Below are 14,127 nucleotides of genomic sequence, written 5' to 3'. Positions count from 1 at the left end.
CGCAGGCAGGGCCGATTTTGACACCAGGGGAAAAATTTGAACAACTTTGGTAGAGGACCTACAGATGATATTATATAGCAAACATCAAAGCTCTTTGCCTTGTACCTTCAGGCAAAAATAGCTTTTATTTTATTTTATTTTTACTATATGTACATTATGAAAATCAATGAACCCGGGGCGGACCCAATTTTGACCCCAGGGCTATAATTTGAACAATCTTAGTAGAGGTTCACTTCCCAAAGTCTCATGCCATAAATTTAACCTCTAGCCTTTGTCAATTCAGAGAAGAAGGTTTTTCAAGTTTTTACTTTATACATATAAGGAAAACTATCGCCTCTAGGGCAGGGCAATTTTTTCACTAGGGGCATAATTAAAACAACTTTAGTAGAGGACCCATAGATGATATTATATACCAAATATCAAAGCTCTAAGCCTTGTACCTTCAGACAAGAGAATTTTTAATTTTTTACTATATGTACATAGTGAAAATCAACGACCCCTGGCCCCGTGTTCACAAAGATTTCAGGATCAGGATCAAGATCAGGATCAAATTGAAAAACTCTAATATTCTTCATTTTTTATTGTCATATATTAAATATCTAATATTAATTTGATAAAACTGGACTTGCAATAGCAAATTAATGAAGTTTTAGAATTTTTGTATTTGTGTTGTTATTTTCTAATTTTATCCCAAAACAGTTTGATTTCTTTTCAAATCGGCAATTTTTTACATTTTTAATAATTATTATTTAATTCTAGCAAATCACAATAAATTTTAGTAACATAAAACAATGAAAATAAAATCAGGATCACTTGATCCTGATCCTGAACTTTTCTTTGTGAACACGGGGCCTGGAGGTGGGGCCAATTTTGACCCCAGGGCTATAATTTGAACAATCTTGCTAGAGGTTCACTACACAATGTTTCATGCAAAATATCTAACCTCTAGCATTGTCAATTGCTAGAAGAAATGTTTTTAAAGTTTTTACTAAAAGTTTTTACAATATACATATAAAGAAAACCAATGACCCCAGGGGCGGGCCGATTTTGACCCCAAAGCTATAATTTGAACAAACTTGCTAGAGGTTCACTACACAATGCCTTATGCAAAATATCTAAGCTCTAGGCCTTTTGGGTCGTTACAAGAAGGTATTTTAAGTTTTTACTATATGTACATATAGTGAAATTCAATGACCCCCCCCCCCCGGCGGGGCCGATTTTGACCCCAGGGCTATAATTTGAACACTCTTGGTAAGGGTCTACAAGACAATGCCTTATGCAAAATATCTAAGCTCTGGGCCTTTTGGGTCTTTACAAGAAGGTATTTTAAGTTTTTACTATATGTACATATAGTGAAAATCAATGACCCCCAGGGTGGGGCCGATTTTGACCCCAGGGCTATAATTTGAACAATCTTGGTAGAGGTCTACCAGACAATGCCTTATGCAAAATATCTAAGCTCTAGGCCTTCTGGGTCTTTACAAGAAGATTTTTTAAATTTATTCTTATAATTCCTTTTGGTTGCCATGGCAACCAGATTTCTGCATGGAATGAAATTCTTTGAACAACTTTGGAAGCCCTTCACCCAAGGATCAATCATGCCAAGTTTGGTTGAAATTGGACAAGTGGTTTTTCACAAGAAGATTTTTTAAGTTCACTATATAATCTATATAAACACACACACACACAAACACACACACACACACACAGGTGAATCGCTATATGCCACCGCATTCTTTCGGAAAACCTGGTTAAAAAAGGCTGAAGAACATGAAAGGTCATTACAACAAAACAAAAAAATTCTTATGAACAACTATTTGCTTGATCTTAACTTACATGTATGTAAAATAAAAATGTAAATTTCTAAATTTGCAATATCAATATACTGGTTTCCTAGCAGTTTCCGGCCACAAATAGCACATTTTTACAAATACAATAACAAGAGCTGTCACAGGAGACAGCGAAGCTCGACTAATAAAATACTGGACGCAGCAAGGAGGACAAAACTATGAAAGAAAAATCAATTATGTATAATTATGTATAAAGTTAAAGTAAAACTAGAAATGTGTCATCATGCCATGGATGCCCCCGCATGCAGCCAAAATTTCAGATGTTATAATATTTAGTTCCAAATTTGTTTGCACAAATTATTTTTTTCAGTTTAAGTTCAAAGCCCTTAAAACTTTTCAATGTTAACACAAACCATTTTCATACAATGTTCAAGGCACTGAAATTATTCAGTCTTAACCTTTTGAAAATAGCATATTTCATATTTGTAGCCAAAATAATGGCTACATACATTTCCACAAAGTATGAGTGCTGAAACTGAAAAGTTCAAAATTTTCCAACATTCAAAAAAAGATAAGTTGTCCAAAATCATTGAACCACGACCAAATTCAAACTTAAACTTGCTTACTCCTAAGATGTATCTATATTATTTTCAAAGTGAAAGGGACATAACTCTGCCAAAAAATCATCGAACCATGACCAAATTCCAACTTGACCTGCCCATTCCTTTGACATATCCATATGTCAAATTTGAGTTAAATATGTAACACTGTTGGGTAGATGCCCGTCCGTACATTTTCCATGAATTTCCATGAAAACTTCCGGAATTTTCATGGAAATTGCCAACTCTGGATAATTCGGACTAGTTTTCCGGAGTTGTTCAAAGAAAACTGAAAAAAAAATCGAGAATTTTCATATACTTTCTCCATGAATTTCCAGAGCTTTTTTCATGAAACTTTTCCGGAGTTTTCCATGAAAATGTTCCAGAGTTTTCAAAGCAACTCTGGAAATTGGTCTGCTAAAATGACATAATACTCTGGAAAAAATGTTCCAGAGTTACTCTGAAAAAATGTTCCGGAGTTACTCTGGAAAATGTTCCGGAGTTACTCTGGAAAATGTTCCGGATTATCTGCCGCCGCTCTGGAAAAAGTTTCCGCAGTTTAATAGATCTCAGGGAGTAAAATGCCATTTCAGCCTTGAAATAATTTTCTGGAACATTTTGGGATAACTAAATGATGGTTGCATTACTAAAATCAAATACCTTTTAAATTTGCATTTTGTTTTTATTACCCAAATCCAAAAAACACTCTAGTTGCTCAAGAATTCAAACACTTAAAGTAATTTGCACATTTCACAATTATTTCTATGTCAGATGTTTTTATTCACTTCACTGTTATTCACATGATGCAACATCTTCTTGAACTTGTGGTGTGACCTCTCCGATGGATACAAGAAAAATTTGAATTAATAGTATATAAATACATGTACTTGGTTATATGCACAATGTCAATATAATTAGTAATTGTTTAAACATGATAATAAATGATAAAAACATGAAAAAGGGTGAAAAAAGTTAAGATGGAAAACTTTCAATTAAATAATGTTTGCAGAATATCAGCACAGAGTTATCAAGTAAACACCATGCTTTGATGAAAATAATTTTTTTTTTGGTCAACATTAAACATTATGATAAACTTGTGTCAATTATTTCCCCCTGCTTTTTCCTATATCTATATAATGACAACTGTATGTAATGGCAGTTTTTAAATTACTAATCCTTCACAAGTACTTAATTACCACTGAAGTTTTGAGGGTCCAGTATAAAATAATATATGCATTAAACATGAAGAAACCAACATTTGTTTAGAGTTTTGAAAATAGCATGCATTTATATAAAACATGTTACTTCAACTTTTTTTTACAAAACAAACTAAAATTATTACCAGGATAGTTCTGTTCAAACAAGTACATTTATAACTTTTCCCTCATCTGACATCCTTTGAGTTGAAAGAGCATCTCATGTGACTCCAAGATTGAAAGTTTGGCAACCTAAATCATGTTGAAAAAATAAACATAATGTTACATGAGTAACAAGAAAAATTACAAAATTAAGGCATTATATGGAAATTTTATTAAATTGAATTTGGAAATTCATTGCTTGAATAATGGAATCTGTTTCAATCACCCCAATGTTTGAAATGGAAAATAATTATCTCTGATTTAAAAATTTCCCGGCCATTATTAAAAATGATAAAAGATTTTTCTTAACCTAATCTATCTAATATTGAAAAGTTACATGTATGTAAAAACAAATTACTGAAACAGGTATACTTCAAAGGGAAAGTTTGAAAAAACTAACATAAATAAGTTGTTAAAAAATAAAAAACATTTCTGTCTTACTGTTAGAAAATGGTTATATACATATATCAATAATAGTTCCCTCCAATTTTTTAACTGAATCAATGAAAAATACCACATGTTTTAAAGTTCATAAATTTCCAAGAAACTTTTGATGAAATTTGGGCCAGTTTAAACTCAAATTTGATCTAAAATTTCCAATGCCTCAAACTTATTTTCAAGTTATAATTTTAAGCATTAAAAGGCACTAAAAAACTTATTTTCAAATTCTTCTGTTCAAATTGACCTGTTCGTGGAAAGGAGGTGTTCCTGAAACCTGTGTTTTGCTTCTGGCCAAGGTTTAAGTTACTTGAAAAAAGACTACCCGGTGTAATATAGATGTTGTGTAAAACCTGATTTTAACCTCCTTCTTTATTTCTTTAAATCAGAAGGCGGAGTTTAAAACCTTTTTTGGTTATGAAAGCCGTTGTGGTTCACTTGAGGAGAGGTCTAAATTTACATTGTGGCTGATGCTGATTTGAATGTTCAGAAAATTAATCACTAATGCATAAGTTACTCTCTAACACAGGAATGAATATAAAAATTTATATATACTTCAATAAGATACATTTAATAAATTTTCATCAATTAATAAAGAAAATTAGTGCATAACAATTACATTTGTTCCTTATAAATTTAAAAATTGTTTCTCTTTAAAATTGGTAAATTTAAATTTTTTTCTAACTTAGGGTAATATATAATTTAATGAACGCACTCAGATCAGGCTTGATATGAGATGACCTTGAAATATTATGAAAGTTAATAAAACAAATAACTTATTGCATTTTCAATGCCAAAGTGTGGCAATGGGGTTGCATGTTGTTGTTGAGTTTTTTTTTTTTTTTTGTTTGGTTTTTTTGGGAAATTTAAAAAGGAAACAGTTTAAGACTCTTGATGGGTTTATGACACATGGGGGTTCTCATATTTGTTTAACTATAAGTTTTTTGTTTTTGGACAACTGCTACTTTTTAATTACATTAATATAAAATGTATGACCAATCCAATGATAAAGTAATTTAATAGTCTTAAAAAAAATGTTCTTGGCTAGTTTTTTAAATAATCTGGTCAACAGTTTACAATTGTGTCAATTGCCATATTTTAAATTGTCTTTATTTTTAATTATTGTCTTTTAAACCAGAAAACTGTATTATATAAAAAGATTATCATGCTTTTAACTTAAAAAAAAAATATTAAAGTTTAATGTATTAAATGAATGTACATAAATGCAGCAATCAAATGAAAATTTTTTCTATAAGTCCGAAACTTTCTCAAAAAATGACTAAGTGTTTTCCCCAGAGTAAAAACTCCTTGAAAATTGTCTAAGTGTTACTTTCCAGAGTTTCCAGAAGTGTTTCATGGTTATTTCTTTGATGAAAAGTCAAAGTTCCAGAGTTCTCCATGAAAATTGTCCAGAGTACTCTGTAAATACGTGTGAAAAAAAGCTTGTTTTCATGAAATATTCATGGAAATAAATTCATGGAAAATCGGCTATTTTCCAGAGTTTTTCCAGAAAGACTGTGGAAAATCTACAGACGGGTTAAATGAACACTAACTGTAAATTTCATATTATTTTCAAAGTGAAAGGGGCGTTAATCTGCCAAAAATCATCGAACCATGACCAAATTCCAACTTGACCTGTATTTTCTCATGACATATCCATATGTCAAATTTGAGTTGAATGTGTTGTACCGTTGGGGAGATAATGAACGGAAACTGAAAATTTCATTTTTTTTTCAAAGTGAAAGGGGCATAACTCTGCCAAAAATCATTGAACCATGACCAAATTTGAACTTGACCTGCGCATTCCTTTGACGTATCCATATGTCAAGTTTGAGTTGAATGTGTTGTACCGTTGGGGAGATAATGAACGGAAAGTGAAAATTTCATATTATTTTCAAAGTGAAAGGGGCATTACTCTGCCAAAAATCATCGAACCATGACCAAATTCCAACTTGACCTGTATTTTCTCATGACATATCCATATGTCAAATTTGAGTTGAATGTGTTGTACCGTTGGGGAGATAATGAACGGAAACTGAAAATTTCATATTACTTTCAAAGTAAAAGGGGCATAACTCTGCAAAAAATCATCGAACCATGACCAAATTCGAACTTGACCTGTATCTTCTCATGACATATCCATACGTCAAGTTTGAGTTGAATGTGTTGTAATGTTGGGGAGATAATGAACGGAAACTGAAAATTTCATATTATTTTAAAGTAAAAGGGGCATAACTCTGCCAAAAATCATCGAACCATGACCAAATTCGTACTTGACCTGTATTTTCTCATGACATATCCATATGTCAAATTTGAGTTGAATGTGTGCAACCATTATTAAGATAATGAAAGGAAACTGATGATGACGGAATGACAGAATGACGAAAGGACGGAATGACGAAATGACGGAAGGATGAAACAGGGTAACACTATATGCCCCGGCCATTACATGGCGGGGGCATAAAAATAACATTTGTTAACATAAATTCCAAGATCAAGGGGAATAATTCTAGAAATAGTCAGGCTAGAGTTATGAACCTTGTCACACAACATGTGTGTAATGATAAGAAATATATATTTGAAGTTTGAAGTAGATACCTTAAAAAGTAAAGAAGTTATAATATTTCTTAAAGAAAATCCTCAGTTCAAAGAGAGATAATTCTGTAAATATTCCTTCAAGAGTTATGAACATTGTAATTGATGATAAGGAATAAGTATTTGAAGTTTGAGGTAGATACCTTTAAACCTAAAAATGTTATAGTAAAAAATAATATTTTTCTAGTAAAAAATCTAAGTTTATGGGGAGATAATTCTTGCAATATTGGTGCTAGAGTTATGAACCTTGTCACATAAGATGTGGATGATGATAAGGTACATATATTTGAGGTATGAAGTTGATCCCTTTAGAAATAAATAAGTTACAGTAAAAAACTAGAAATGTGTCCATAGGACACGGATGCCCCCACACGCCACTGTTCTGTCAATCTTATGACTCTAGGTCAAATATTTTTGGACTACATGTGCCACAAGTTGAAAACTAAAAATCAACAAAGGGCCATAATTCTGTTGAATTTGGTCGCAGCAAAAATTCCTTCCTTTACTACCATCTACACATTGAGGTTGTTCATCCCTGGAAGCTTAAGCAAAATCTGCTATCCGGTTTAAGAGGAGTTGCGTTCACAAAATTTCTACATAGTATATAGTGAAAAAATCAACAAAGGGCCATAATTCTGTTGAATTTGGTCGCAGCAAAAATTCCTTCCTTTACTACCATCTACACATTGAGGTTGTTCATCCCTGGAAGTTTAAGCAAAATCTGCCATCCGGTTTAAGAGGAGTTGTGTTCACAAAATTTCTACATAGTATATAGTGAAAAAATCAACAAAGGGCCATGATTCTGTTAAATTTGGTCGCATGCAAAAATTCCTTCCTTTACTACCATCTACACATTAAGGTTGTTCATCCCTGGAAGTTTAAGCAAAATCTGCCATCCGGTTTAAGAGGAGTTGCGTTCACAAAATTTCGGGATGGACGGACGTACAGACAGACGTAGGGACGGACACTCAGACGGACAAATGCAACGCTATATGCTCCCACTCTGTGGGGGCATAATAATATTTTTTAATGATAATTCTAAGTTCAAAGGGAGATAAATCTGAAAATATTGGTGCTAGAGTTATGTACCTTGTCACATAAGATGGGGATGATGATGAGGTACATATATTTGAAGTATGAGGTTGATCCCTTAAGAAAACAAGAATCTGTGTTTGATAAACACAAATGCCACCGCGCTCACTGTTGTCAATAATTTTACTTTAGAGAGTGAAGTAGCTAATTTGTATGGAAGAAAACCAATCATGTGTAGAAATCTGTAATTGGCACCCTTGACCTTGACCAACTGACCCCTACCTCTATCAAAAGGAAGAATATCATGCAAGTTATTTTCCTACCAAATATGAAATAAATCTGTCAATATATAAAGGCTGTATAGGCAAAAGTGTAACTAGAACTGTGTCCAAAGGACACGGATGCCCCCACTAACAAAATATAAATTATATGGTATATAGTGAAAGAATCAACAAAGGGCCATAATTCTGTTAAATTTTGTCGCAGCAAAAATTCCTTCCTTTACTTCCATCTACACATTAAGGTTGTTCATCCCTGGAAGTTTAAGCAAAATCTGCCATCCGGTTTAAGAGGAGTTGCGTTCACAAAATTTCTACATAGTATATAGTGAAAAAAATCAACAAAGGGCCATAATTCTGTTAAATTTGGTCGCAGCGAAAATTCCTTCCTTTACTACCATCTACACATTGAGGTTGTTCATCCCTGGAAGTTTAAGCAAAATCTGCCATCCAGTTTAAGAGGAGTTGCGTTCACAAGATTTCGGGACGTACGTACGTACGGACGTACAGACAGACGTACGTACGGACGGAGGGACAAGTGCAATGCTATATGCTCCCACTTTGTGGGGACATAAAAATCTATTTTTAGCACTGTTGACCTTGACCCAACTGACCCCTACCTCCATCCAAATGAGAATACCTCAATTTAATGTTCCTACAAAATATACAAGACATCTGTCGATAGAATAAGGTTAATACACCTGTAAAAGTGTAAGAAATCTATTTTTGACATTGGTGACCTTGACCCAAATGACACCTTACTAAAGGAAAAAGAAGAGGATCTCCCTTGGTATGACTATTATAAACATAAAAGACATTAACTTAAAAATAAAGGCTGTATGAGCAGAAATGTTTAGATTTATTTTTTTACACAAGTGACCTTGACCTAGAGACGACTAACGCCACAAAAAATTAGAGGACCGTTAAAGGTATCCACCTACCAAATATGAAAGATATCATTAAATAAAGTAATTAGGTGAAATTTTTTGATAAATCCAACTTGGCGGAATAGGTTAACCATACAAGGCCCTATTTTGAAAGTGATAAAAAGGGAAAATGGATGGCACATTTATATAACTTGGCAAGATCATGTACATTGTATTGATCTAAGTGTGAAAATTATTAAGCCATTAGTTCAGATAGAACATAGATATTTCCAACTTGCCGGTTTAGGTTAACCATTATTCATTTTCTATGTGCTAAAAAGGGCCATACGTAACTTGGTGCAAATGGATGCCATAGTTATGTAACTTGCCCAGAACATATACTTTGTATGGATTAGTAAGTGTGTAAATTATGAAGCCATTGGTACTTAAGAACTTAAGAAAAATCCAACTTGCCGTTCTAGGTTAACCTCGTACTGACAGACGGACGGTTCAATTGCTATATGCCCGGGGGCATAAAAAGAAGTAACAGTAAAAAATAGTATTTTTTGAGGAAAATTCTAAGTTCAAGGGGAGATAAATCTGAAAATATTGGTGCTAGAGTTATGAACCTTGTCACATAAGATGTGGTTGATGATAATGAGCATATATTTGAAGTTTGAAGTTGATACCTTAAGAAATGACAAAGTTACAGTGAAAAATATTTTACTGCACCAAAACTTTAATCTGAAATCTGGACGCGGACGCCGGGGCGAGTAGGACAGCTCTCCATATACTTCGTATAGTTGAGCTAAAAATCAGTCTACGGAGGGGTACAAAACTTTGACAGGAAAAAGTTAGGTACCTGTCCAGCATTGCCATGTGTTATTTTTTAAAAGTCGAAAGTTCTCTTATGTAAATTTAAATAACAGGCAAAACTTCCAAACATATAAATCGTTGTACTATTTTAAATGCTGTTTAGCATAGAAAACAAATGTCTCTCTGATTGATGAATAAATGTGGACGCCTCACTGGTAAAAATAGACTGTACTGGACGAAAATGATAAACGGCCGGAAAACTGCTAGGGAACGGAAACTGCTAGGAAACCAGTAATTAAGACTTATTAAGAATTATTAGCCAAAGGTTATATGGCTATTAGCCTCAATTATACATAATATATAAACAATCATTTATATATTAAGAACATATAACTTAGAAAAAAATATTTATATTTAAAGTAATCCTTTATAAAAAAAGTTGAAGGCACATAAAACATGACTTGTAACATAATTTTCCAATAAAAATCAACAATTAACTAGCAACATCATATATAAAACTAGAAATGTGTCCATAGGACACGGATGCCCCCACACGCCACTGTTCTGTCAATCTTATGACTCTAGGTCAAATATTTTTTGGACAAAAAATCAACAAAGGGCCATAATTCTGGTAAATTTGGTCGCAGCAAAAATTCTTTCCTTTACTAACATCTACACATTAAGGTTGTAAATCCCTATAAGTTTAAGCAAAATCTGCCATCCGGTTTAAGAGGAGTTACGTTCACAAAATTTCTACAAAGTATATAATGAAAAAATCAACAAAGGGCCATAATTCTGTTAAATTTGGTTGCAGCAAAAATTCCTTCCTTTACTACCATCTACACATTTAGGTTGTTAATCCCTGGAAGTTTAAGCAAAATCTGCCATCCGGTTTAAGAAGAGTTGCATTCACAAAATTTCTACATGGTATAGAGTGAAAAAATCAACAAAGGGTCATAATTCTGTAAAATTTGGTCGCAGCGAAAATTCCTTCCTTTACTACCATCTACACCATAAGGTTGTTCATCCCTGTAAGTTTAAGCAAAATCTACCATCCAGTTTAAGAGGAGTTGCGTTCACAAAATTTCTACATAGTATATAGTGAAAAAATCAACAAAGGGCCATAATTCTGTTAAATTTGGTCGCAGCAAAAATTCCTTCCTTTACTACCATCTACACATTAAGGTTGTTAATCCCTGTAAGTTTAAGCAAAATCTGCCAACCGGTTTAAGAGGAGTTGCGTTCACAAAATTTCTACATAGTATCTAGTGAAAAAATCAACAAAGGGCCATAATTCTGTTAAATTTGGTCGCAGCGAAAATTCCTTCCTTTACTACCATCTACACATTAAGGTTGTTCATCCCTGTAAGTTTAAGCAAAATCTGCCATCCGGTTTAAGAGGAGTTGCGTTCACAAGATTTCGGGACGTACGGACGGACGGACGGACGGACTGACTGACTGACTGACTGACTGACTGACGGATTGACGGACGGACGGACAAGTGCAACGCTATATGCTCCCACATTGTGGGGGCATAAAAAGTTACATCTACTTATTCCAAATAAAATTGGTATTTAAAGCAGCACATTTCCTGATTAATGTAACTTTAATAAGTACTAAAATTATTAAATTCACTATTTAAAGCAGCACACATCTGAGTTTAATTTAATATTTATCTTGAAGAATTAACTACTGCCTTCAGATTTTTGTAATGATCCATAATAAAATGAAGCGTTAACATATACATGTATCTAGTTAAAAATATTTACACATTTCTTAAAATTAAAAATACTTGTACATTTCTTTCTATTTTCTTTTTTCGAATTTTTGAAGAGAAATTAATATTCATAATGATGTACAGTATGCTGGTCTAAAAACCAAAAGAAATTTATTTGATATTTTACATTTATAAACAGGCCTACTAAACAATATTTTTTAAAATTTCCTAAAAGGTAGTCGATAATAGGACAGGACTGGAAATAATTTTTTGGGATTATAATGATTTTTCTATTTGATTTAGGCATTTCATTGGATTAAAATATGTAGAAAAGATTTGCAAGCCACACTGATCAAGAAATTGAAGAGAAGAGAAAAACAAGATTGCATTTGTGAAAAATGCTATGCTACCACATTAATACAACACTGAATAGTAGTGTAGGAACAGATTTATTTTTGTTTCTATATAATTGAAGATTGCCATATAAATGCAAAGATCCCTGACCTATCTAATTCTCATTATCAATATTAGTGGTAAAATCTATTGTTATTCAAATAAAAGATCAGAGTAGGAATATATCAATGCACTTGAGTCTAGTGAATTTGGTGGTGAAGGTCATATTTCACACAGCCTAAATTTCATGACTGTACATCAAAAGACAACACAGGAAGACACAATCTAGGTCAGCTGATATCAAAGTTCACTTTACATCTTAATCTGTGCACATGGTTCAAATTTCATAGCTGTACATCAAAAGACAAGAAAGTAGGTCACATCCAAAATCTAGGGCACTTGATATCAAAGTTCAATTTTACAACTAAAACTGTGCACATGGTCAAAATTTCATTGCTGTACATCAAAGGACAAGAAAGTAGGTCACTGTCTCAAAACAATCTTGATGCAGGTCCACCAAACAACATTTCATGTCAAATATCTAAGCTGTAGCTGTCTCCAATTCAGAAAACATTTGTTTTAGTTTCTGTTTTTACTGTGTACATAATGAGAATCAATGCCTCCGGGCAGGGCCAATTTTGACACCAGGGGAAAAATTTGAAAAACTTTGGTATAGGACCTATAGATGATATTATATAGCAAACATCAAAGCTCTATGCCTTGTACCTTCAGACAAGAAGATTTTTTACTATATGTACATAATGAAAATCAATGACCCCCGGGGCGGGGCCGATTTTGACCCCAGGGCTATAATTTGAACAATCTTGGTAGAGGTTCACTTTGCAAAGTCTCATGCCAAATATTTAACCTCTAGCCTTTGTCAATTCAATTGGGCAATTTTAACAATAGGGGCATAATTAAAACAACTTTAGTAGAGGACCCATAGATGATATCATATACCAAATATTAAAGCTCTAAGCCTTGTACCTTCAGACAAGAAATTTTTTTAATTTTTTACTATATGTACATAGTGAAAATCAATGACCCCCAGGGATGGGGCCAATTTTGACCCCAGGGCTATAATTTGAACAATCTTTGTAGAGGTTCACTGCGCAAAGTCTCAGGCCAAATATTTAACCTCTAGCCTTTGTCAATTCAGAGAAAAAGATTTTTCAACTTTTAACTTTATACATAATAGGGCAATTTCAACACTAGGGGCATAATTTAAGCAACATTGGTAGAGGACCTATAGATGATATCATATACCAAATATCAAACCTCTAAGCCTTGTACCTCCAGACAAGAAGGTATTTTAACTTTTTACTATATGTACATATAGTGAAAATCAATGACCCCGGGGCGGGGCCAATTTTGACCCAAGGGCTATAATTTGAACAATAGAGGTCTACCAGACAATGCATTAAGCAAAATATCTAAGCTCTAGGCCTTTTGGGTCTTTACAAGAAGACTTTTTAAATTTATTCTAATAATTCCTTTTGGTTGCCATGGCATGAAATTCTTTGAACAACTTTGGAAGCCCTTCACCTGAGGATCAAGCCTGCCAAGTTTGGTTGAAATTGGACTAGTGGTGCTGCGGTGGCATAAAAATACCCAAACTACAATATGTGGGATAGTAGATTTAAAGGTCAGTGTGTATTCAAATAAACCAAACAAAACTTACCAAAAGGTATTTTTAAACGTTCCTGATCTCTTCTAAAATTTTGATCAACAATCCACCTTGTGATATTTTCAGTTTCATCTGCAGGTACAACCACCTTTGCTGTTGATGCAGTAGTCTGAGGAGAGGCATCTAAAAAGGATAGCTTAATTACAATTCAAATACATCTGCAAACTTTTTAAAAGGCTAAACTTAACAGGTAACTTCTGTAACAAAGGGGTCATTGGCTCATAAGGGCTCACCTGAGGACAGAAAGGTGTTCTCGAAAGTTATCAATTGCACAGGATATTACAGTAAAAACTCTGAAAACCCAACCCTAACCGGACAAGGCAAAAAGCCCGGTTTTCAGAGGATTCTGGTTTTCAGAGGTTTTATACACAGTCATATTTAAAATGTGTTTATAAAAGTACTTCTAAATGGTCGCCTGTTTAATCTTAAATCTATGTTTATGATAGTCTAAGTACAAGAATAGTAATGACAACAAAAAAGTTCATTTCAAACTTTAATTATTTTATTTCATATAAAATGATTTATTTAATAAATAAACACATAAAAATGACTATATTT

General features: G+C 33.2%; 1 protein-coding gene across 2 annotated transcripts in view; it reads right to left on the bottom strand.

The window, feature by feature from the left end:
- The window catches only part of LOC132748412 (DNA-binding protein Ets97D-like), an 86,499-nt gene that overhangs the window by 23,497 nt on the left and 48,875 nt on the right, over positions 1-14,127 (bottom strand). For both annotated transcript variants that reach the window (XM_060738019.1, XM_060738020.1), the window contains exon 6: positions 13,564-13,692. In XM_060738019.1, coding sequence (XP_060594002.1) covers positions 13,564-13,692 — 129 coding nt within the window. The remainder of the gene's footprint in view (positions 1-13,563; positions 13,693-14,127) is intronic.

Source organism: Ruditapes philippinarum, unplaced genomic scaffold (assembly GCF_026571515.1).
Source record: "Ruditapes philippinarum isolate M1 unplaced genomic scaffold, ASM2657151v2 ctg2178_1_1_1_1, whole genome shotgun sequence".
In the NCBI taxonomy this organism is placed as follows: Eukaryota; Metazoa; Mollusca; class Bivalvia; order Venerida; family Veneridae; genus Ruditapes; species Ruditapes philippinarum.
Note: the sequence above shows the minus strand (reverse complement) of the source record. Positions and strands in the feature narration are given on the sequence as shown.